The 26,558-nt window shown below is 35.3% G+C and overlaps 1 protein-coding gene and 1 non-coding gene across 2 annotated transcripts in view; one reads left to right on the top strand and one right to left on the bottom strand.

Annotated features, from left to right (window-relative positions):
- Positions 1-26,558, top strand: part of CAAP1 (caspase activity and apoptosis inhibitor 1) — a 78,592-nt gene that overhangs the window by 29,346 nt on the left and 22,688 nt on the right. Inside the window, exon 5 of the mRNA XM_004447440.5 lies at positions 12,117-12,190. Within this exon, the coding sequence (XP_004447497.1) occupies positions 12,117-12,190 (74 nt within the window). The remainder of the gene's footprint in view (positions 1-12,116; positions 12,191-26,558) is intronic.
- Positions 25,129-25,235, bottom strand: LOC111764004 (U6 spliceosomal RNA). The gene has a single exon (XR_002796716.1). It is a non-coding gene; the product is annotated as a U6 spliceosomal RNA (small nuclear RNA).

Here is a 26,558-nt window from a genome sequence, read left to right as displayed (position 1 = left end):
CATAAGTCTCAAAAATAGTGCAAATAAGTGTGTGGGGGCATTATAGGTCTCATCTCATTTATGAGATAGAGCTAAAGCAGTACTGAGGAAAATTTTAGCCTTAAATACATGTTACTAATCCACAAAGAACTGAAACAAATTGAACTAAGAATCCAGTTCAATAAATTAGTAAAATAACGAACAAAATAAAACCTTAAAAAACAAAAAGGATACAACTAATATGCTTACCTGTGAAAGCCTGAATGCTTTCTTCCTAAGATCAGGAACAAAGCAAGAATATCTGTTTCTCCATTCCTATTCAGCATTGCACTGGAAGTCCTATCAGAAAGGAAAAAAATAAAGCTGTCCCTTTTTGCAGATGACATGACTGTCTGCATAGAATACCACAAGGAATCTATAAAAAATCTGGAGCTAATAAGTTTAGCAGGATTGCATTATACAAGATCATTTCTCAAAACTCATTCCTATTTCCATATATTAGCAATGTAAAATTGGAAACAAATGAAACAATATTATAATAGCTCCAAAAATGTAATACTTAGGTATAAATCTTTTTTTAAAAAGTATAGTATTTGTTTGCTGAAAACAAACTCTGATGAAAGAAATCAAAGACCTAACTAAACGGAGAGACATACTATGTCCTTGGATTGAAAAACTTAAAATGGTAAAGATTTAATTTCTGCCAAAATTAAGCTATAGCTATAATGCAGTTCTAATCAGAATCCCAATCCAAGCAAGAATTTTTTTGTAGAGATAAGCTGATTCTAAAATGTATGAGGAAAGGCAAAGTAACTAAAATAGCTAAGTCAATTTTGAAAAAGAATTATACTGCCCAATATTTAGACCTGATAATAAAGCAGAATATATAAAGAACTCTCAAAACTTAACAGTAAGGAAGCAATCCAAAGGAAACAATGGGCAAAAGATTTGAACACATACTTCACTGAATAGTATATAGTGGTGATATAAAGATGTTTAACAACTTTAGCCTTTAATGCAGAGTAAATTAAAAGATGATGTCATACCACTACACACCTATATGAATGGACAAAATAAAAAATGCGGACAATTGGAACTCTCATACGTTGCTGGTGTGAATGCAAAATAGTTCATCTATTTTGGAAAAGTATGGAATCTTGTATAAAGTTAAAAATACACTTAACATATTGATCCTGTGATACCAGTGCTGTTTATTTACCCTAGTGAAATAAAAATTTATACTCACACAGGAACCTGTGCTTGAATTATTGTAGCACCTTAAATTTATAATTGCCCAAAACTGGGAAAAACCCAAATATCTGCCAACAGGAGAATCAATAAACACATTGTAGTATATCTATAGAGTAGAAAACTAAACAGCAACAAAAATGAATCACAACAGCTTGGATGAATCTTAAAGTTTGAAGTCTCAAAAGGTCATACATTTTATGATTCCATTTATATCATGTGATGAGGGTGGGGACCATGTGTCTATATAGGAATAGCATGAGGGAGATTTTTTGGAAAATGGAATTCTGTCCTGTATGCTTATTTTGGTGGTAATAACACAAATCTTTAACTGTGTTAAAATTCCTAGAATTATATTTTAATTTTAAAAAGCCTCAAAACCAAAATATTAATATATTGAGATAAAAGCAGAACTTAATAAATTAAGAAAGAAAATTTTGGCCTAATAAATTTAAGAGCTATGTTTTGAAAAAAGAAGTAGATAAAAGATTAACTCAATTTAAGAAATGGGGAGAAAGAAGTGATTTCTCACAATTAAATATAACCTCATTTTATGGAAACTTGGATATTTGATGAGTGTCTAACTATTTTGGTCATTGTGCTATGCTTAAGGTTTATCAATACAAATAATTCATTGCCCTTACCCTCAAAACCTGGGTGTTTAACAAGAGTGCTTATTAAACCATATCCTACTCAATCTTTAAGTTCTTAGCATGATAATAAAATGAACTCACATGAATCTGTCATCCAATTTAAGAACTGAAAGAATTACCAGTATAGCTTATCTCCTTGTTCTGCTCCTTTGTTACCATTATGGGCATCAATATTGTAGGAGAAATATAAGTCAACATTAAAATGCATCTTACCCCCTCCAAGTAATTGGAAATAAGTAAGATGTCCCTCTGAAAAATAAGCACATATGTGGTAGAATAATGACCACTGGTCCCCAAAAACAAAAAATGTTCACCACAGATTCACCACTAGAATCTGTAAATATGTTAACTTACATAACAAAAGTGGGCATTACTGATATAATTAAGTTAAGGATCTTGAGATGGGAAGATTATTCTGGATTATCTGGATGGGACCAATGTAATCATAAGGGTTCTTATAAGAGGCAGGCAGATTAGAGATTAAAGGCAGAAGAAGGAGATGGTATGATATGCTTTTAAGATGGAGGAAGGTGCTACGGCAGCCTGTACAAAGTGGGAAAAAAGCAACAACATGAAAATGGATTCTTCCCTGGAGCCTTTAGATGAAAAACAACACTGCCTACACCTTGACTAACCTCATAAAACTCATTTCAGATTTTTGACTTCCACAAGTGTAAGAGAATATTCATTCTGTCCTAAGCCATTAAATTTGTGTTAATTGGTTGCAGTGACAATAGAACACTAAGACAACTTACTTGATTTAAGCCTACACATAAGCTGAAGTTACAGATTTGTTTCCTAGGATCGTAGAGATGTTCCGTGTGACCTAAACGGTGTTTTAAATATTTTTAAATGGTTCCCAACCTTAAAAAACCCAGTGATAATCACACCAAAATCCCGATTTCTGATTTGTTTGAAAAATCAGATCAAGTGACTTTTTCTGGGAAGGCAAAAACGTAGTTGGAGCTGAGTGCAGCTACTTTCTCTTTGTGTGGTATGTATATTTCAGTGTGCTACAGAATACTTGCTTGTATGTTTAATGTGCAGAATGTCGATAAAAGGAGGCTTTGATTGAAGGGAAACTGCATAAAGGCCAAAGGTTGGCTTGGAAACAATTAAATCCATTTATCAGGTTCTTGTCAAATGAGACATATATCTTTACTTTTTATCCCCATTTTAATGAACAAAATAGTTTCAGATTATTTTTATCTGCAGCTAAAGGGATCTATGTTATTAAAAATCCATGACAATTTTTGACATTTTCTTTGAACAGGAAATCTATGATTCTTAGGTTTTTATCAGAAAGGGCATAACATTGATAGAATTGTCTCAGAAGCTGTAAAGTGGCAGCATTCGGTATGAAGTATATATGTGCATGTGTGTGTTTTTATGTGTATGGTATGTACTCCACCCTATATGTAGTAGTTTTCTTTTAATCCCATAAAGATTTTACAATTGTGAAGTATATACAAATGTTTATGCACAAGTAAAAAACACTCTAAAATTATCTTTAAAGGTTTATATTATCTCCTCACATTGCTAACTTTATATGTTCAAATTCTTTTTCTCTCCTAAGGTCAACTTTCAAATGCACCTTTTTCCTCCCAAACTTCTCTGAACTCTACTGCTTTTTAAGGGATTATTTGCTTTACTTTTTTTTTTTTTACCTTACAAAGAGTTGTTTTTACTACCAAACAACAACCACAAAAAAACAGTGGTTTTAAGAAATTGACTTTTGAAAAAAAAGAAAGAAATTAATTGACTTTGGGCTAATTTGAAACTTGAAATTAATGAGGGTTAACATAATAATTCTAATAAGAATGAGATTTAGGAACAATGAAGTTATAATTACCATCATCACCTAAAGTAAGCAAATGAGCAAATTTGTATTGTACTGCAGATAGTCTAAAATTGTTAGTATACATAATGTTTCAGTGTTTTAAAACTGTTAGAAATTATGACAAGATTGCAAGTGTTACAGAGTGTGACAAATTACTTAACAAGAACAGCACTTTTAAATAAATTAAAATGGAGGCCTGGAATTAGAGTGCTTTTGCCAGTTGTATATGATATGCTGGATATGAAGCTTTGTTACAACTAAAATAGACTAAAAATGTGAACATTTTTTAAAATGGCCTGTAATGTTAGATGGTCATGCTATAAAGAATATGTTTGTAATGAAATTTGAGTAAAGGGTAAACTTAAGAACATTTGAGGGAAATCTTAGCAAGAATTGTGCTCCTCAATAAATACTTTTTTATGCATTCTAAATTAATGTATTCTTAGTGAGTGATACTGAGATGTCAGTAAAATGAACCTGTGTTTCCCTATAGATCATAAACAATGTTGAGACATTATCTCAGTTCTAGAAAATAAAGGAATTCAAAACTCCAGGTTTTTGTAAGCTATACTACATAAGCTATACTAAAAATAAGCTATACTACAAAGTATATTCTATATGTGTGTGCTCTGAAACTATAGTTCCTGGCTACTTTCTTAGTAGAAGATGGGCATATTTTAAAGGATTATTATCAAATTCTAATTTTTAATGGTTAACTCAACTAGGTATTCCTAAATAAGTCTTAGAGATTTAGAGAATACATATAATTGAACTATTTTGTTTCCACTAGGATATTTATCTATTGAAATTTACAGTGAATTGAATTGTAAAGTGACTAATTATTTGGTAAAAATTATTTTTTAAATCTCCATTTAAGTGGTCTGTTTCATAAATCTGAAATGTGAGTGATTTTGTTTAAAATGGAGAACATGGGTATTGAAATTTAACATGATTAAAGAGCAAGTTGACATCATCTAGTTAGTTACAATATACTGGTTACTAGTTACAATCTACTGATTGCTAGTTTCAATGTACTAGATTTTAGTACATTGTAATAGTTGTTTCTTAAATAGTGTACAAGTTATTCCACCCTTCAAACAGGAGTAACTTCTCCTGTATACTACTGTTTACAGGTTAGCACTTGAGAGAAGATGAATGAAAGAATAGTTTAGTACATAAATATAGAGAATTTAATGATAATGGAGCTTTGGAGTAGCATGTTGATTTTCGGAAATATTGGACTGTTCCTCTAGCTTGAATCAGTTGTAGTCTTATTGAGAACAACAGGTAGAGTTCTGGTGTGTGAACCCTCTTCTGTTGCAGGTCCCTAGAAGTAATATTTGGTATAACTCTGTTGCTGGCATGGAGATTTTTTCCCCTTAATTTGATAAAGTTGCCTATAAAGAATAGCCCTTTCTATTACATAACCCAATTGAAAGTCAGAGATTAGCAGCCACATTTATTGAATGCTTTCCTCTTGAGCCATGATGACACAGCTGACTTACCATCTTACATCCATGTACTTTTGATTATTTAGAGTTGTCTGCTAGGTTCAGCTTAGCTGTCATTAGAATTTGAAGATACTAGGAATTTGATTTGCTTCTATTCAAGTAATTTATGTTCCTTGATTGTGTGTGGTTAAATAACTTTCAAAGGGATATTGGTATTCATCCAAACCCTAAACTCAGTTAAGTGTCAGTAAAACTGAACTTCTTGTGAATTAAGAAGTCCTCTACAAACTGCTATTATTAAACTTGAAAGGAATACAATATTTGAAGGAATTTACAGTGGATTTATGGGCAGCATAAATCTACAGAACAAAATTAAACCATTTTTATCAGTGGGTATAAGAATCGGTCTTAGGTGGACCTGAGACCTGGTATTGTTGGAGATGATATACTTGGGAAATTGATTTCTGGTTCATCCAACTCACATAACCATCTGGAATTTATGGGGTTGTTTTCTACCAATTAACTTTTTTATTATAGGAAATCTCAGCTTATTTAAAAGAGAGTAATACAATTCATGCTTATAACTGCTCTCCCCAACTTCTCCCTCCCTATTTTGAAGCAGATCCTCACTTTTAAATGGTAAGCAGATAGGCACCTCCCCAGAATCTCTAGGACATTACTAAGAATGAAAGGGAGTGAACTTTTCAGAGGTCCCAGAGCAGATCTTCATTCCAATCAAGAGATATGATCTCCAGCAATATGATCTCTACACAAAAAATATCTGCCATTTTGAATACAGAAACCTAAATCTTTTATTATGTCTATTGACTTTTTCTGTCAGTCAGTTTACTGCTTCATCCTGCTGCTCAAGCACAGGTTAGTTGATCAGCAGGTATTTTTCCTTTTCTCTACTCATAATCACTTAACTGAGTCTGTATATTAATCGCCCTTTCCATTTCATTTTTAAAAATTCACTGATGTTCACAGTGTGCTAATCTAATTGTTAATAACTGTCTCTTACCTGCCTGTGCATTTCTCCCACCCTTTGAACTGTTTGCTTATCAGTGCACATGTTTGTTTCCAGTGCAATTATTATAATTATATAATTTAGTTTAAAAATATAGACAGTTGAAATATTAATATATAAAGTAGAATTGAATAAGTTGAATACTTTGGGAACACTCAAAGTTGAGTTATTAAAAAGTTGTGGACACATTAACAATGATAAAAGATTAAGGAAATTGCATAAGTACAGGGGTTTTCTTTTTACACTCACATTTTTGCATTTTAAATAAGCCAAAATCAGAAATGGCGAATATATGCTTTATAAGTGTAATTTATATGAATAGGACAAGACAAAACCGTATTGTGTGGATTCATACTAAAGGTGAGTCCATGGCCCCATATCCAAAGATTGATGAATAAACTTTTAAAAATGTTTCCTTGTTTAAAAATTTTTTTTTTAGCTAGGTAATGTTACCTGCCTGAGTTGAATAAATAGACTTCTACTGTATCAGTTTTTTTTAAGATTTAACAATTGTTATATTTTTCCATATTTGCTTTTATTTTTTAATATTTTAAAGAATTTAATATTTTAAAGAAACTATTTTAGAGAAAGTTATAGTTAACTTCGTTCTAAATACTTACGTCTGCATTTCTAGAAAATAAGAACATTTTCCCAAATAGCCATAATATCATTATAACACTTAATATTAACAGTAGTTGCCTGATATCATATAATATTCATTTCATATTCAAATTTTCTCAGATATCCCCAAAAGTTCTTTTATTATTGATGATCTTGATTGGTGAGAGATCTGGGGAAGTTGTCCTATGGAATGTCTCACTTGCATAGTTTTTCTGATTGATTCTTTATAGTGTTCTTTGACTTGTTCCAATCTGTATTCCCTGATTTTCTTGAAAGCTGGAGTTTTTTAATTAATACTTTTAATCACCAGGTATATTAGTTTCCTATTGCTGCTGTAACAAATTACCTCAAAGTTAGTACACATTTAGATCTGGATGCCAGAAACCCAAAATCAGTTTCATTGTGTTAAAGTGAAGGTGTTGGCAGGACTTCTTCTTTCTCAGACTCTAAGGGAAAATTCATTTCCTTGCATTTTTTAGCTTTTAGTGACTGCCTGAATTCCTTGGCTTGTAGTCTCTTCCTTCATCCTCACAGTCCATCACCACAGTTTCTGTTCTCTTCATGATACTTTCCTTTGCCTTTGACTTCTCTGTGTCCTTACAAGGACCATTGTGATTATATTTGGCCCATCAGGATAATCTCCCCATTTTAGGATCCTGACGTTAATCACATCTGCGAAGTCCTTTTTACTATATAGGATAACATATTCACAGGTTCCAGAAATTACAACGTGTGTCTAGTGAGGAGCTACTATTCAGTCTTCCACAGTAAGGAAAAATATGAACCTGAAGATAACCCTTGTTGGGGAAAGGCAGGGAAAGCACAGGTAATATGTATATAACTAATCAAACATTACACAGAGGTATAAAATGGGAAAAAGCCTCTCTTCACTTATTCATCTTATCTGATATTCTTCCTATCCTTCTCCTTTCTCCGAAGTGATGGTTCTAAACCTTTTTCATGGTGTGGGCCCCTTTTGAGGTCACATGTCTGTGGACCCTTTCAAAATAATGTTTTGTGTTTTATCTTTTAATCCATGAATAAATCCATAAATAGAATCACAAAGGAACTCAATTATATTGAAATGGTTAATATTAAAATAATTTGCAATTAAGTGATATGTGTATTTCTTACTAACACATTAATAATATCTAGCAATAGTTCTAGATATTTTTATAACTTTAAATATTGATTAACATAAGTAATGTTTCAGATATCTGTAATGACAACCATAGTATGATGTGAAAATATGTGTAATTTCTTTTGATGACAGAATTAGGCTGTCTTTGGGCCTTTGTGTGTGTGTGTGTGTGTGTGTGTGCTTCTGTTGAGGCATCTTTCCAGTATTTTTCATTTATACAAGAAAATGACTTTTTGTTTGGCATAGAGATATATTTCAAACCTTTGTAATTCACATGTATGATGCTTCTTAATTTCCACAGATCCCCGTGATGTATACTCTGATTTAAAAAAAAAAAAAAGTCATTGAGTTGTAATAAAGGATTAAGAGTGGATAACTATATTTGGGGGCTGGAAAAGAAAATGGGGCTAAGAATTTACACCTCAGGAGTAGCTATAGGGCTTTTAAAATTTTTTAATTTTTTTAAAGATACTTAGATTACAGAAATGTTGCATAAAAAATATAGGGGATTCCCACATGCTTCACTCCCCACGTCTCCCACACTTTCCTACATTAACAACATCCCTAATTAGTGTGGTACAGTCATTGCAATTGTTGGACACATTTTGGAGCATTGCCAAATGCTCCAAAGCATGGATTACAGTTTACATTGTAGTTTACACTCTCTCCCACCCAGTTCTGTTATGGCAAGATTTATAATGACCTGTATCTGTCATTGCAGTGTCGTTCAGGACAGTTCCCAAATCCCAAAAACACCTCCATATTACACCTGATTTTTCCTCTGTCTGCCCTCAGACCCTCCAGTTACCACTGCCTCCACATCAATGACATAATTTCTTCCATTGCTGGAATCACAGTAAGTCTATAGTAGAATGCCAGTAAGTCTAAGTCCATAGTTTGTTCCCCAATCTTGAGGACTCTGGGACGGTGATGTCCACTCCACCTCCAGGTGAGAGAGGGCTTCCATCCCATAGGCCTATGGATGGTACTCGCTTACTTGCAGTTGTAGACTCCCTGGGTTCCTTAGTATGGTGGTTGTCCATCATCACTTCCTTGTTAGTTGTCCAGGGTGAGACCAGTGAACTGGAGAGTAGGTATTGCAACTCTATTGAGATTCCGGGCCCACCTGGCACATGGACAGCCCAAAGATGTAAGTCTCTTGGAGGTATACCTACCAATTCTAGTGCTAACTGCAGGTTCAAATAGAAGGACAGAAGAACCATCTGTAGGGAAACCTTAACTGAGTCCAACTCTGTCACACTGGGGAGCATAAATTCCAAAGTAGGGCCCCCTCGCAGGGCATCAAACTCCTGAGCTATCAGCCTTGACTATAGTGTCTGGATGTCTCCAGAGGATATAGGTATTTTTTGTAGTTCGAAGACAAGTTTGTAAATTAAGTTGCTTTGCATATGGGCAAGAGAATTAGAAAAATAAAAAGAGACTTTAAATGGCAAGGAGCACAAGGATATTGCAAGATTGTTAACCCAAACCAGTTTAGGATGTTTCCTCCCCCCTCTCTCTCCTCTCCTCCTCTCCTTTCCTCTCTCTCTAATTGTATAAAATTCTTACTAGTTTAAAAATATTTGCTAGAAATGTTTAAATACCATTTAAGAAAATCTTTAGTTTTCCCAACTCTGGCACCTAGTTTGTCATATGCTCTGGAGGATAGCCATTTCTTATTTTTGTAAAAATTGAAATAAAAATGCATCACATGTATGTACTTCAGTTTTCATAAACTTTTCCTTTTTGACCATATTTCCAAAAAAGACATTTCCTTTTTTTGGAAATATGTTGCCTTTCATGATGTATAATGAAGACCTTTAAATTGTATCACATATCTCTGAACTTACATGATTATTTTAAAGTCTACATCTTGGAAAAATAAGCTAATAAAGATTTTTTTCAGACTATTTCTGGGACTTTATTTGACTCCCCAGGATACTACTAAGGTAAAAGCATTAGCTTTTCACTTTTCAGCCACAGGGTGGTATACTACACCTACCATCTGAAATTCTATTCCAAGACTTCCTTCAGCAGCCTGACCAAACAAACTTATAAGATTGTGTTATAAAAATCCACTTTGGGCACTAAAAGCAGATAGCCTTTATAGGAGGGTCCAAATTTTATTTGAAGCAGCTTCCAGGGGCTTTCACAGAGAGGCTAGTTTTATGCATTATTATTAATTTTAAAATATTTGTCTTTAGAAAATAATTTCAAATTTATTAAAATGTTGTAAGAATAAGAATAGTACAAGAAACATTTATATACCCTTTACAAAGATTTACCTTTAATTACCAAAGAATAATGCATACATTCTCTTTATGTGTGTGTGTTCCTTCTGACACATTTGAGAATAAGTTACATATAACATGGCACTTTCCCCCAAATACTGCATTGTGTTTTCCCTAAGGATACAGGTATTATAGTTTATAACCACAATATAGTTATCAACTATATTAAATTTAACATTGTTAAAAAACCTTTAATCTACCATCTGCTTTTCAGTTTATCATTTGACAAAATAATATCCTTTATAACATTTCCCCCTCAAGTTCAGTAGTCTCAAGTGAGTTATTACATTTAACTGCTACTCTCATTTGCAGTCTTTAACCTGGAACATTTCCCCAGCCTTTCTTCGTCTTATAACATAAACATTAACAAAACAAAACAACTGTCTTCCCTGCTCTTTAGTAGAAAATTCCTCATTTTTATCTTGGGTTTGTCTGGTGTTTCCTCATAATTTAGGCAATACATTCTCAGGTAGATAATTACCTGGATGGTGTTGTATCCTTAGAATATTATATATGCCTAGCTACCTTTCAGTGGTGATATTGTTTTTGTTGAATTTTTTTCTTTATAAATTAATTGTATGTATTTGAAAGAAAAATTAAGTATTATTTGAGGCTGTATAGCATCAAAGATTTGCTCTAAAGGAAAGTAGTGTGAAATAGGTTAATGCTCCCAAGAGGCAAAATGTAATTTGACTGCAAGGCTTGATATATGACAATTTTTACTTTTTTCCTTGCAAAGCTCTTAATGTACCTTATTGACATTTAACCTGTTACTGAATTGCCAAGGAGTATTGTTGATATCCTTCTTGGGATTTGGTAATCATTTGTTCTGGCAAAAGAATAAAATCTGACAATAGAATGACATTAGAAAGAAGTATAAAAAACAAGGCATTTCAATTATAAGTCTCTCAGGTGTCGTAATACTGAACTCAAATCATCTTATAGTCTGTATTTAAGTTTGTGCTTGTATTATTAAAGTTTTAATACTAAACAAAATATATAAATATATAGAAGATATAAGTGCCAATATATTGAATGGAATGATCATGAGTCTTTTTTTTTTTTCCTTTGGTTATTTGAGGAATTTGTTACTGTTGACTGAATATTTGTGACTAAGGCAGTTTCCTAAATATTTCTAGTGTGCTAGTGTTAGGGTGTGCATAAAATTCTCAAAATATATAATACCTACTTTTAAAGAAAATAGTCACTTTTTTCACTTGAGTATTAGCAATTAATTCTTGATTTTTTTCTCTGAACACTATTTGTTACATTAATATGAGGATGCTGTAACACCCTCTAAAATAAAACGTTTAGTTTGTAGCTCTGTTGCAAAACATGATGCATTGAAACATTTTTGCATGATATTGCAGTTAATCCATTTACTTTGATTACATATATATATTGCATATAAAATATGTATTTCCCACAGACAGACATGAAAGTGGTTGAGGAATGAGATTAGGTGAATATTAAATAATTTGAATGCCATTGTACCCATTAAATTTAACAGTGGGACTTGAAAAATTATTGGATACTGCTGTAATTGTGGTTTTGTCCATCAGCTAGCCTGTAGAGTATGGGGAGGAAAAAGAAATTACCTCCATTTGGTAATTTCTTCTAGGTTTTGCCCCTTGATTTTTACAGAGAAGTATGCTACTTAAAGTGGTAAGTATAGTTGCTGTTCCTTACAGTTATATATATATTTCTGAGTTTCTACAGTGCACTAAATTTTTAGAATAGTGGGGACTTAAAAGAATTCAGTGTGTCTACCCAAGTGTCTAACTTATAGGAACCTGAACAGTAGATGTCATTTGATCTACTGTAATTTTAAAATTTTGAAAAATTTTTTTACTTTCGTTCCTCAGACAAGACATCTGTATAGATTCTACTGCGTCCTTGAAAGAGAACAAACAACCTGAAGGTTTGGAGTTAAAACAAGGTATGCATCAAGTACTTAATTGCGTATAACATTTACCTGAAGATTAGAAGTATTTTACCACTAATAAATTTTCTCAGTGTTCCAACTCACCTTCATTTTACATGTAGGGAAACTGAAAGTAGTTTATATTTGGTCTAACATCAAAAAAGTCAAGAGTACTTCCTTCAGTTTAACATCTCCATTAAATACTGGATTCTACTCAGTAATGTATAATGATAGATTCCAACAGAAAGTTACCTTGAATAGTTTTAGTTCAGTAATCTCTATTACATATCAACTGCAGTATATTGGAGATATGTTAACTGGGTAGTTTTGGGTTGTATAGGGAGAAAAATGATTAATTTTATAGGATAACTTTTTTCTGTCTTTGCAGAGATATTTTGTCCTTTTTTACTTCCTACTTTGTTTATTATTTTCTCTAAATCAGTCTTTTTTTATATTACCAATATATTAGTCAGCCAAAGGGGTGCATTTGCAAAATACCAGAGATTGGTTGGTTTTTATAAAGGGTATTTATTTGGAGTAGAAACTACAGTTACCATGCCATAAAGCGTAAGCTACTTCCCTCACCAAAGTCTAATGCCATGTGTTGGGGCAAGATGGCTGCCAATGTCGGCCAAGACTTCGGGCTCCTTGGGTTCCACTCTTCCTGGGGCTCCATTTCTCTCCAGGTTCAGTGGCTGTGTTTTCTCCACAAGGCCAGCTGTAGACTATCGGGCGAATGGTTCTGTCTCTCTCTCTGGGGCTTCTGCCATGTCTAAGGAGCCATCTCTATTCCTCTATGTTCTTCTCCTGTGTGTCTCCTACCCGGGCTCCAAAATCAAAACTCCCAACTCTGTGCTTTGCCATGTCTTTTATCTGTGAGTCCCCCACCCACCAAGGGGCAGGGACTCGGTGCCCTGGTGACTTGGCACAATCAAAGTCCTAATCATAATTCAATCAATTAAAAGTGATACTTCTGACAGACCAGTTTACAAACATAATCCAATAACTATTTTTGGAATTCATAAATAATGCTTCAACCAGTTAGCAGAAATAAATATTTTGTAATTTATTAGAGTCCAGATATTAAGGGCTACTCTTTTAAAATGTGTTTTTTCTCATCCCCGGTAGGAAAAATTGAAAGTACAGATACGTTTCATTAATTGTTCAAATGCCAACTTATATTACTTCTTTTTTCCTCGTAAAATTTAGAGCAGTATGACTTTATTGAAGCCAAGAAAATTCTGTTACTTATTATGGAAGGAACTAATCTTTGATGACTTAGAATAGTTTCCTTACAACTTGAGTTATAGAAACGTTTTTGGCATGGAGAAGCAGGTCATCAGTTCATTTAGGCAGAATTTTTTTTTTAAACTGTAGTCTGTTACTGATACTTATTAGCACAATGAAAAATAAAAGTTGCGTAATTAATATTATAGTACATTCTGTTTATATGTGGGGAGAATAAAAATCGAGATTTTTCTGTAATTCTAATTTTGTATGTTCTCTTCTAGAGTATACAGATATTTATGATGGTTATGAAAATTCCCAGTGCTTTTCAAAAGTCCTATTGTGTCAATCCCATAGATAGCAAGACAAAATTTCTTTGTACTTTACTTCTGATACACTCATTCATTTCATTTACATATATTTATTATATACATAAATATCTGCTATGCACATATCATTTTCATATGATGTAGTCAAAGTCATATTTTTAGTTCACAGTGGCCTCTTACATCTCAGGTAATTGGACAACACTGCTATGGTTTCTTCCCTTTGTTTTTACTCTTTGAATCAAATAAGCAGGCAGTGTGGAGGGTATGCTGAAAATCTGGGAAGGAAAGGGTGTCATATAAAATTTAGACAGAGCTGGAATTGGCAGTTTAATTCCAGTTCCTAAGGGAAAGGAATAGAAACCATAGTGTATAAATTAGCCAATGCTGTTCTCTAAGGGAAGACATTTTCCATCTCTCATTTGCAAGCATCTAGAAGTAGACCTCTTTAGAACTCCCTTCCCAGTGTCAACTGCCTATTTTGCTGTGCTTTTAATCCATGTAGGCAAAGAGGGAGAGCAAAAGACCTAGAGTGACCAGATGTCACAAAGCTGAGGCCTCTTGTACATAGGAAAGTATAGACCATCTTCAGGACTCACACTGATTGTATCATTAAGTGATAGCAATCAGAGGTGAGAAAACCTAGATCAAAGTACAGCAATACCATTGTGCGATATGATAATTCATGCCCATATTATGACTAACTCTGTAGGACATGGCTAAAGAAAAAAGGAAAAAAGCTAAAGTCTTAGAAAAATGTCTATAAAATTGATTATAAGATTTTTTGTTGTATAAAGGAATGAACAGGTTATGTGGAAGATTCATTTACGTAGAACATGTCCCTTATAATCCAGATAAATATTAGTATAGTTAATATCTGAGCCAGATATTAAGTATCTTGCTTGAAGTTGCCCAAGAAGCAAGAAGCTCAGATACATCAGGAAATAGAAATCCTGGGAAGGCTCAATAAAGATGATTGCCTTTTTTAAAAAATGAACTAATGCTGTCTATTTTTTTTTCATTTAAAAAAAAATTTATTGAAGTATATCACACATAAACATACATAAACAGTAAGTGCATAGTAATAGTTGTGAACTTACAAAACAAACATACATAGCATCATACTCTCATAACTCACACTACCACCAATATCTTGAATTATTGTTAAACATTTTAAATTAATAATTAAAGAGCATTGTTAGAATATTACTACTAACCAAAGTATTTTTTCCCAACCTACCCTATTATTATTATTATCTTTATATCATTTATATATAAACATATATAAACAAGTATATAGTAAAAGTTGTGAACTTCCAAAGCAAACATAGATAACATTATACAGAGGACCTATACATCAGCCCTCCACCAACACCTTGTATTGTTGTGACACATTTGTTACAGATTATGAAAGAATATTGTCAAAATCTTACTACTAATTATAGTCCTTATCTTATATTTGATGTACTTTTCCCCCAACCCACACTATTATTATTTTTTAAATATATTTTTTACGACAGAAGTTGTAAACTTAAAAAACAATTGTGCACATGTACAGAATTCCCAAGCAACATCCATCTATCAACACACCACACTGTGGTGGAACATTTGTTACAGATAAAATAATATCATTTAATTGTTACCATGTCCATAGTGTACATTTGGGACACATTCTCCATACTGCCCCATTATCAGCACAGTACATCTTTGGCACTGATGCAAGCATATTACGTTATTACTGCTAACCACAGTCCATAGGTCACTCTAGTTGTATTTCTCCCCTGCTTCTCCACATTCCCAACACTCTGCAGTAGTGATGTACATTTGCTCTAGCTCACAAGGGACACTTTTGCATCTGTACTGTCAACCACAATTCTCATCCACCTCTTGGTTTACTGTGCTATTCAGTTCCTAGATTATTCTCTAGCATTCTGTCAGTTAGCATTGACAGACTACCATTTTCAGCCACTCCCCATTTATAAACTAGCTGCTACTCACTGTCACCAACCACTCTATACATTACCACACTTTTACATTAAAGCTAATTAAAACTTCTACATACATTAAACATCAGTAGTCCATCTCAGTCCTCTTCTTATCTTCTTTAAGAATCTACCACCTACCACCAGGTCTTGAAGATATTTTCCTACCATTTCTTCTAGAAGCTTTATGGTTCTTTTATATTTAGGTTTTTGATCCATTTTGAATTCATTTTTGGATAAGTTGTGGGAAGGGATCCTCTTTCCTTCTGTTGGCTATGGATATCCAGTTCTTTGAACACCATTTGTTGAATGGACTGTTCTGCCCAAGCTATGTGGGTTTGACAGGCCAGTCAAAAATCATTTGACCATACATGTGAGGGTCTGTTTCCGATCAGTAAATTTGGTTCCATTGGTTTATAGGTCTTGTCTTTATGCCAGTACCATGCTGTTTTTACCACTATAGCTAGGTAATTTTTTTTTTAATATTTATTTATTATTATTATTTTTTAATTACATTAAAAAAAATATATGAGGTCCCATTCAACCCCACCGCCCCCACCCCCCACTCCCCCCACAGCAACACTCTCTCCCATCATCATGATACATCCATTGCACCTGGTAAGTTCATCTCTGAGCATCACTGTACCCCATAGTCAATGGTCCACATCATAGCCCAGACTCTCTCACGTTCCATCCAGTGGGCCCTGGGGGGATCTACAGTGTCCCGTAATTGTCCATGAAGCACTATCCAGGACAACTCCACGTCCCGAAAACGCCTCCACATCTCATCTCTTCCTCCCGTTCCCCACACCCAGCAGCCCCCATGGCTACCGTTCCCACACCCATTTCACATTTCCTCTGTGGACATTGGATTGGTTGTGTCCATTGCACACCTATGTCAAGTGAGGGCTTAGATTCCACATGGGTACTGGATGCACTCTTCCCGCTTCTAGTTGTAGACACTCTAGGCTCCATGTTGTGGTGGTTGACCTTCTTCAACTCCATGTTAGCTGAGTGGAGTAAGTCCAATAAGTCAAAGTGTAGGAGCTGAAGTCTGTTGAGGCTCTGGGCCTGGGTGTCATATTATCAGTCCAGAGATTCAAATCCCCTACATATATCTTAAACTCAGCACCAACTACAATTCCAATAAAGTAGCATGCAAGTCTTGTGAAAAGAGATCCCCTCTGAGTCCATTTCCATCACGCAGAAACACCAGCTCCAAAGAAGGGCCATCTGTCATGGCAGTGAACCCCTTCTGCCATGACCATAGAACCTGTGGGTCTCTTTATCCCTCAAAAGAACCAATACCTGGGGTTGTATCTACCTTATCTGTCTCTTAGACTCTGTTCAGTTGTACATAGGGGTATTCCTTCTGACAACCTCCAGACTCTTTTTTAGAGACTCACAGCCTTATAATCTCATTTCTCCTTTCCATTTCCCCCTTACATTAGGTCAAACCGCTTCCTGAAGTCATGTTATTATATGTAGACAGGTATATTCTGCTGTTCCGCATTGAATCTTTAATTCAAGGTCATTTTCTAGTTGCTTCTTCAGCTAGTATGTGGTAGTGATCCCTCGGTGCCAGGGAGGCTCATCCCCGGGTGTCGTGTCCCACGCTGGGGGGAATGCATCACATCTACACGCTGAGTTTGGCTGTGAGAGTGGCCACATTTGAGTAACATGAAGGCTGTCAGGAGGAAACCCCCAGGCACAATGCTACTCTAGGCCTTGTTCTTATTGCAGGTGCATAGGCTCAAAAGTGTAGCCATTAGTATCAAGAGCCCACTGTTGGGCCCTCCTTCCTTCCTGGTTCTTGCCGTTGCACCTGGAGGATTGCCGCTGCTCTCCCAGGGCCCACAACAGTGACCCCCCGGCCAGGAGCCCAGTACCCCCCCAGCTGTTGTTTTTAATTGTTTCCACTATGAGTATATATAGACATTGCCATATACCCTGGGCATATGCCCTGTATAACTCCCTGTCAACCATATATATCCTGTCAATAACATCACATATCAGTATTCCTCCGCTGCCATTGTTGAACCACTCTGTGATCCGAAACTTCCCGTAAAGTGAATCCCAACATAATGTCAGCTTCAGAAGAGTCTTAGATCACCAAAATTCATATATACAATATACAGTATTTCCCCAGATCCACCATAAAACCTTTTCCCTTCCACAGCAATAATGTTTTAACTTATTCATATCATATTTCCTGAAACTGATGTACAGATTCCGAAACTATAGTTTTCAAACAAGGTAACATTTGTGCTTACTATGTGGTCCATACTTTAGGTTGTACAGTTTTCTAAATTTTTTAGTTATCCTATGTTTTGTCTTATGGTTTTCATTATTAGTCTGTCGTCCCCTATACGTTTTTGGTGTAATATTAGCTGTTTTATATTCATCCTCATGTACTCTCACATAACTCCTCTTTTGCCCCCTTATTTACCTATGTTCTATCCATTGCACGTCCATTTTCCCCTCCCCTTAGGGCCCACAACGCCTGCCAATCTAATGCCCTGGGAGCCGTCCTTTCTCACGAGAGATACCGTTTTCTCTATTCGACGGCATTAGTCTTCCCCAGGATATGGGTCCACCCCACCCAATGGTAGAACCCACTTTGGCAAAATGAGCCTTCAGCTATTCCCTCCGGAGTCCGTCCCGCATCAGACCATACCCCCTGAGCGTCCTAACCAGGTGACCCTCCTATTTATACTTTGATACGTTTTACTCAACATTTAGTTCTCAACGAACTTCTGGCACTCTCCCATGTTTGTATGTTGCCCCTCCCTCCCACCTATTATAGCTAGGTAATTTAAGCTCTGGAGATGAGAGTTCACTTTTCCTTTTTAAGATGTTTCTGGCTATTCAGGACCCCTTACCCTTTCAAACAAATTTGATAATCGTGTTTTTAGTTAAAAAAAATGCTGGTGGAATTTTTATTGGGATTGCATTGAATCTGTATGTCAATTTGAGTAGAAATGATGTCTTTATGATAGTTAGTCTTCCAGTCGGTGAGCATGGAATATTCTTCCAGTTATTTAGGCCTCTTTTGATTTAACATTGAGTTGCAGTTTTCTGAATACAAGTGCTTTACACCGTTGATTAAGTTTATTCCTCTTTTAATTTTATCTGTCATATTTTATTTTTTCCACTCTTTTGACACTTCTATTTACTTTTATTGATATAATCTTCATTTCTAGACTCTATTTTAGTCCTTTCTCTCCTGTCTTCTTTTCAGGCTCTTGCACACCTTTTAGCATTTCCCGAAAATCTGGTCTCTTGGTTAGAATTCTCTCAGTTTCTGTTTATCTGTGAATATTCTAATCTCACCCTCATTTTTGAAAGACAATCTTGACAGATATAAGATTCTTGGCTGGAAGGTTTTCTCTTGTAGTATCTTAAGTATATCATACCATTATCTTCTTGCCTTCATTGTTTCTGTTGAGAAATCAGCATTTAATTTGATTGGGTATCCCTTATATGTAATGCATTGCTTTCCTCTTTGTCTTTGCCATTTGATATTCTGATGATTATATGTTTCAGGGTTGGTCTATTTGGATTTTTTCAGATCTGCTTCTTGGACATGGATGTCTATGTCCTTAAGTAGGGTTAGGAAATTTTCTACCATTATTTCTTCAAACATTCCTTCTGCCCCCTTTCCCTTCTCTTCTCCTTCTAGGACAACCATGACATGTATGTTTGCACATCTGTTGCTGGCTTTTAAGTTCCCTGAGACCTTGTTCAATTTTTTCCATTCTTCATTTGTTCTTTTGTATGTTCACTTTCAGACCTTTTATTCAAGCTCCCCAGTCCTTTTTTCTGCCTCCTCAAATCTGCTATTATATGATTCCAGTGCTTTTTAAAATTTTAATTTATTTTACCTTTCATTCCCATAAGATCAGTGCCTTCTTAATATCCTTAATCTCTTTGGCCATCTCTTTGAATTTATTAAGGAGATTTGTTTGAATATCTATGATTATTTGTCTCAACTCCTTTATATCCTCTGGAGGCTTATCTTCCTGTTTCTTGGTGTGAATTGTAACTTTTTGTTGGTATCTTGGCATCTGGCTTACTAAAGTATTTATTCTGGGCACAGTGTTTCTCTCTAGTTTAGGGCTTCCTGCCCTTTCTTCCTTGCTGGTTGTGCAGTAGGAGCCAAAGTTGGTCCTATAAGCTGTGGAGGTTCAAGCTGCCCTCATTGCCCCAGGAACCAATGAAGCTTCTCCCAACTTTCTCCTTTGCCAGAGGTAAGGACAGAGTGTGTGGAATAATCTAAGTCAGCAGGCCTAGACTGTAGTGGCCCAGACAGACTGATGAGGCTTCATGTCCCTTTCTCTCCTGCCCAGGGTGGGGATGGAGCTGTAGGTGTGGACAGCAGTCTGTGCAGTGCAGGTGCAAGATGACTGCACTTGCCCCAGTTGACTCTTGATTATTCAATCTGTGCCAGCCAAAGGTACCTGCTGTTACCTGGTTAGGCTGGTGCAGGGCCAACCAGGCTTCTCCCTGCCAAAGGTGGAACTGAAGCCTAGGTTAGGGCTGCAGGCCTATCTGGGTGAAAGAAACTGGTTTCTACCATCTCTGTGATTTCTGGTCCTGGCTTTCCTTCATGCTGGGAGCGGAGTCAAAATGGCGCCCACCGGCCTGTTTCTGACTTGGACAGATTCACACCCTAGCTGTTCCTATGGTTATACCTTAGCCAGCCAAGTCTGCTAATCAGTAGCCAAAATCAGTGGCCAACCATCTCCTCCTCCCCTGTTTTTGGGAAATGGAGCTTCTAATTCCAGTCACTGAATAGCTCCTGGGGCAGCTTGCACTGCCAAAGTAGGACAATCAATGGTCTTTGCAGCTTGCCTGGTAATTTCCCAGAGAGGCTCTCGTGGATCCCCCCAGATTCCTCCCTCCCAGAGGTGGTGCTGGAACTTAGGCTGTTCCTGCAGTCTGATCTGGATGGAAAAAAGCTGATCCCCACCAGCACTGTGATTTTCAGTCCACCCTGCTTCCGCTCGTGCCAGGCACAGAGTTGAGATGGTGGCTACCGGCCTCTTTCTGATTTGGACAGGCTCAAACTTTAGCTGTTCTCAGTATTATACTTTAGCCCACTGAATTTACTCATCAGTAGGTGAAGTTTGTGCCCAACCTTCTCTTCCTCCCCCATTTTTGGGAAGTGGACCTTTCAATTCCAGCTGTGGAACAGCTCCCAAGGTGGCTTGTGCCTCCAGTGGAGGATGTGCATAGGCCTCCGAGGCCCAGAGCACTCTACTTAGGAATCTTTTCTGCAGATGCACAATCTCCTCCTTCCATTTCTTCAAGGATGTGACAGGATGCTCTTCTGGTCTCCTGGAGCCCCCAAACAAGTGCTTCAGCTAGCTCCAGATTACTCTGGCTGTTTACTAACTGCCCTGTAGCAGGAGCTGACTCTAGGAGCTCCTTACTCTGCCACCATCTTGCTGGTTGTCTAATGCTGTCTATTTTTAATGTATAAAACTTTCAAAATCAATTTAATATTATTTCTATTCTTGCATAACCAGCTATTTTTGTTCACAGTGCACTCAATGAACATGGAATATAATGCTCCTTTTATGTATTCTGTCATTTTATTCAGTGGTTTGACCATTTAAAAAAATTCATTGACGCTTATTTAATACTAAAGTAACCCATTTTCAGTAGACCATTATGTAAAGCAAGATAGAATTTTTCCTTTTCTCTTTGAGAATAAAATACATCTTATTATATGAACTATTTTTGGTATATGATATTGGCTTATATGTATATGAAATTACACTTAACAGTTTTTGAGCTTCCAAAAAATAAAAATATTGTGAAGTGCTAACTCTGAATTAGTTAAATTGAAATTGAAATTATTTTGTCTAGTGCTGGTTGCATTCATCTTATTGACCGGAGGTATCGTTTATGAAACTGGCAGTGTCAAATATAAGATTGTAAACTAACTTCCACCACAGTTTAAATACTGGACTAATAATCTAAAGAACTACCTTCATGGGAAGTGGATTTGGTCCAACGGATAGGGCGTCTGCCTACCACATGGGGGGTCCAAGGTTCAAACCCAGAGCTTCCTGACCTGTAGGATAAGTGGACACAGAAGAACACACAGTGAATGGACACAGAGAGCAGACAACTGGGGGCAGGGGGTGGGGAAGGGGAGAGAAATAAAAAAATAAAAATAAAAAGAACTACCTTCACTGTGCAAACATGTTTGTTACTTGTTGCTTGAATTGGTGATGTGGTAGAATAGAAGCTCTTCTGTTTAGGATTAGTTTCCTAAATAATTGATTTTCAGCCAGAGGACAGTGTTATAGGAAGCAGCTATGATTTTACTCTTTAATTGTGTTAGTGTGCAAGTACCTGGATCCCATGTTAATTTCTTAGAGAATTTCAGATCTTGTGTTATTGAAAAGGCTTAGTTCTGCTATTAAAATAGTGGTTAAGATAAATTTTCTAAATTGGTCATTTGTAGTGTAGTTAAAATTAAAACTGCTGTTTGTCTAAAGTATATTATGTAGAGAAAATACTTTTAAAATTTCAAACAAATTTCTGCTAGTCTTTAATGAATTCTCTTCCTACAGACTTTATAAAGTCATTTGGTAATATTAAACTATTGATTTATATTTAAATTTTATCTAAAAGTTTACATCCAGAGATGTGTGTAGGTTTTCAAGTTATTCTCCTTTGTAACTTCAGGAATTAAGTTCTTATGTTTGCATTCCTTCTTTGAAGTTGTTATGAGTACTTTCAAAAGTTATACAGAAAAATAACAGAGAAGTGTGGCTATTTAGATTGAAGGGAAGAGTTGGGGTTTATAATAGTTATTTTAAACAAATTGAAGGGCTATCAAATGGAAAAAGGATTAGGCTTGTTCTCTGTGGCCTCCCAGAATAAAATAGGGCCAGTAGATAGTTAACATTAGACAGATTTTGGTTCAATTTATTTCTTTCAAATAATTAAAGTATCAGAAAATGTAGCAGGCTGACTTTTGAAAGATTGTATTGAAGTCATTCAAACATAGGTTGCATAAGCAGCCACTTGGTGGCATTGTTGTAGAGCAGATTCAAGCAGTTGTTGCATGGTTGGTCTTGATCTTGAAGGTCCTTTCTAGCTGTCAGATTTGTGAATTCCAGTCCCTAGTGTGTGTCTGCACTTGGGAGGAGTGATAAACTATTTTCTCAAGTTGTTTAATAGGAGCAGAGTGAAAGTCTACAAAAAGCTTTTCCTGTTATCTCTACATTTTTTATTCTATTAGGGAGTAAAATGTGACTAAATCTGTAGGAAATGGTTAAATTAAGGTCTAACTTTTGTTTAGGAAAGCAGGAAAAATGGTAAAAAAGGTAGTGAATGATAGATAGCTTGTATAGTTATTTTGTTGACCAGAGCTTCAAGACTTTACTAGGGAAAAAATGTTTGACTGTCAGTGGTTTAATTATGTGATTAAAGCTAAGAATAGATATTAAATATTTCCTGAGGGCTTCTTTCAGGCTTTCAGACCAGTGCTGATTGTGCACACTCTCAAGATTTGAAGGAAGAAAATACCAGAACTTCTAAAATAAATAAATAAGTAAATAAAAACATATGTATTTAAGTGTCTCCCTTTAAAAGGTTTTCATTACATATATATTTTTGTAGTAGTACATACTGATTTATAAATAAATAAAAAACATACTAGGCCAGGCACCTTAAAAATATTTTTACTGATACATAGATAAAGGAGTAAAGAGGTCACTCTTTTAGCCCGTTGACTTACCTTTTTTTAAAAAATGTGATATAATTTTGCCATCATTTAGCAAAGGTATTAAAAATAAAACTGAGACCAACTGAATTCCCAAGGTGAGGGTTAAATAGAAAAACTCGACTAATTTTTTACTGTTCTAAAGTACAACTACACTGAGAGAAGTAAATGCATAAATAGAGGGACTGCAGTCAAAAGAATAAAACAATGAGTTTGCAGTTAAAAAAGAATTGAGTTTTCCTGAAGTGAACTTAACTGTAGCTGAAGGAATAAATGCAAGTTTTCAAAATTAAGAAATTTGACAAAAAATTTTAAAAGGAGAAAAATGCCATCAGAGAATTTTATTGCTTTGTAAAGTAAGAGAGAATGAAGACCATCAGCTAATGATTTAAGTAGAATTTGTAGGTCAGGAGGTTTACCTGACTGACTTAGAAATCTCTGGCTTGGAGATTGAACTCTGTGCTGTCTTTTCCTTTAGACCTAAATTGCAGACTTGTGTGTTAGAGAGCTATAAGGAACAGTGAAAAGAAAGAGTTAACAAGGCTGTCTGTAGTTAGAAGTAGAGAAGCATACATACTGCTGATTTGTTTTAAGTATTGCATTTTAATTTCTTTCTTCTTAGCCCTTTATTATCTCCTTGAATGGCTCTAACAAATAAGTGTTCACCAAATAAAACCCATGAACACCCACTTAAGTTCTTTAGAAAATTTTTAAAAATTTGTTCTGGAGAAACAATTCCAGTTCAGCAACTGGTGAAGTAGAATAACCGTCAGTGGACTTAAGAATTTGCTTTACTTTCTCTATTCTTTTGAGCCTTTTCACAAGTTATTACAAGCAAAAATTACACCAAACGGGGTCCTCTCTGCTTTTTAATTTGTCTCTTTCTCTAAGTAGAAGTTGAATGATAGGGTGAAAATTACATTTTATATAGCAAATTAGCCCATACTGTTTTTGTACCTTTTAAAGACTACTTTGTTACATTTAATTGTGAGATTTTCTACATTAAAAAATAAGAATAAAAAGGTATACTTTAAGGTCCTTGAATGTATAATGCCCTGTATCTGTTTACTGAGAATGAAATTACAAGGGATTTTATTCAGTATTTTCAGAGGAATGTTTATTTCTATATTTCTTTAAATTGTCCTGATTTTAAATATTCTATCCTGTGATGTATTTCATTGTACCTTAGACATATTCTTAGGGCAGCTACTTCAGAGGTCACATAGTCCAAACCTTTCTCAAATGCTTTGATCCCTGTCATAGTTTGAAAGTGCTGCTATAATAAATACCACATACTGGTTGGCTTAAACAACAGGAATTTATTGTCTCACAGCTTTGGAGGTGAGTAGTCCATAATCGAGGAGCTCAGGTTCATACTTTTTGTGATGTCTGTGGCCTCTTGGTGTTGGCTAAGTGGCAATCCGTAACTCAGTCTCTGCCTTCTTCACATGATCACTTGTCTCTATTTCCTACTCACAATGCATCTACATTTCCTGTGCTTATAAGACTCCAGTCATAATGGATTAAGGTTCACCCTGATTCCTCAAAGATCCTATTTACAAATGAGTTCACACCCATAGGACCTGGTAGTAAGACTTGAACATGTCTTTGTGGGGGAAATGATTCAATTAATAACAAACCCTTTTGGAACAACACTGTATCTTTTTTTTTTTTTTTAACATGGAACACTTGGTGAATTTGCATGCCATTCTTGCACATGCGCCATTCTAATCTTGTCTATATTGTTCCAATTTTAGGATATGTGCCGCTGAAGCGAGCACACTTTTCAGTCATTCATGTCATTCATTTATTTCATTAGGAAATATACTTTCTTACATAGAAGTACTTCTACCAAAGGAAAGATACTCTAAATACTAGAACTTGAATTCAGGTTTTGTTACCAATTCCTGAACTCTTTTCATATACTGCACCATAGTCTGTGATTTCATTAGCAGTTTTGGTTGTCACATCTTGTAGTTGGTACATACTGAGCTTACATGTAACTAAAATTTTATTTATTTCAGTGTCTTCCACATCTTTATTGATGTGGCTTTAAGGGACCTACAAGAAGAAAGTACATTCAGTCTGAATGTGGTCCATCATTCCATTCTATGAATATCTGAAAGGCGGTATAGAATGTTTAAGTGCATGGATTTTGGGAATATACTTGGGTTTGAATTCTGTTTTTGCTACTTACTAGCAGTGTGAACTGGGGCAAGTTGCTTAAACTCTCTGTTCCTCAGTTTCCTTATTTATAAAATGGGAATTATAAATATAAAATGGGTATGATATATATGGTATTTTGTTGTTAGTTTAAGGATTAAATGAGTTAATATATGTGTAATGCTTTAGAGAATTGCCTAGTACATAATAAAGTGTTCGATAAATATTAGCTTTTAATTATTTCTGTCATCATTAATATTGTCATTGTTTTCTGCCTCATCATCTTAATATCATTCCTGGCTATCTCCAGTTAATAAAAGGATCTGTCTGCCTTTATGTAACCTCTACCCATTGGTCCTTTTGTGTCTTTTGGATTATAGAAAATGCATTTGGTATCTCCTCTAAATGATAGTGCTTCATATCTTGAAGCTGATTTCCATTGTCCAACAAACTTAACTCTTTTTTTGCTAGGTACCAGGGATGAAAAGACCTTGTCTAATAAAGGAAAACAGATGTGTAGATAAAATTTCATCTTCTCCTGTATCTGTACCTATATACTTCCCTTCCTTCCTGTTGATATGGATGAATCTCCATGCTGCTAGGACCAGTCCCTCCATTTGTATACTGATCTCATGCCTCCCTGCAGTTAATTCATCTTTCTAATCAATTTCCCCCTTTCTGGTAAACTCTTGCCATCAGCTAATCCACAGGTCATTGCTCAGGCATCATCTTGATTTACCAGTAGCATTTGTCATCATTGATTGTAACTGCTTTCTTACACTTTTTTCCCCTTCTTCCTCCTTCTCAGTCCCCTTTGCATCATGTTCCTCCTCTTCCTGACTTCTAAAGAGTGAATGCACCACGTCTTATTATTTGGATTTTTTTCTCTTCTCTGCATTCTCTAGCTGGTGATTCAAAACTAGAGTTTCAAGCCTTGGCAG

This window comes from Dasypus novemcinctus, chromosome 8 (assembly GCF_030445035.2).
Source record: "Dasypus novemcinctus isolate mDasNov1 chromosome 8, mDasNov1.1.hap2, whole genome shotgun sequence".
Classification (NCBI taxonomy): Eukaryota; Metazoa; Chordata; class Mammalia; order Cingulata; family Dasypodidae; genus Dasypus; species Dasypus novemcinctus.
Note: the sequence above shows the minus strand (reverse complement) of the source record. Positions and strands in the feature narration are given on the sequence as shown.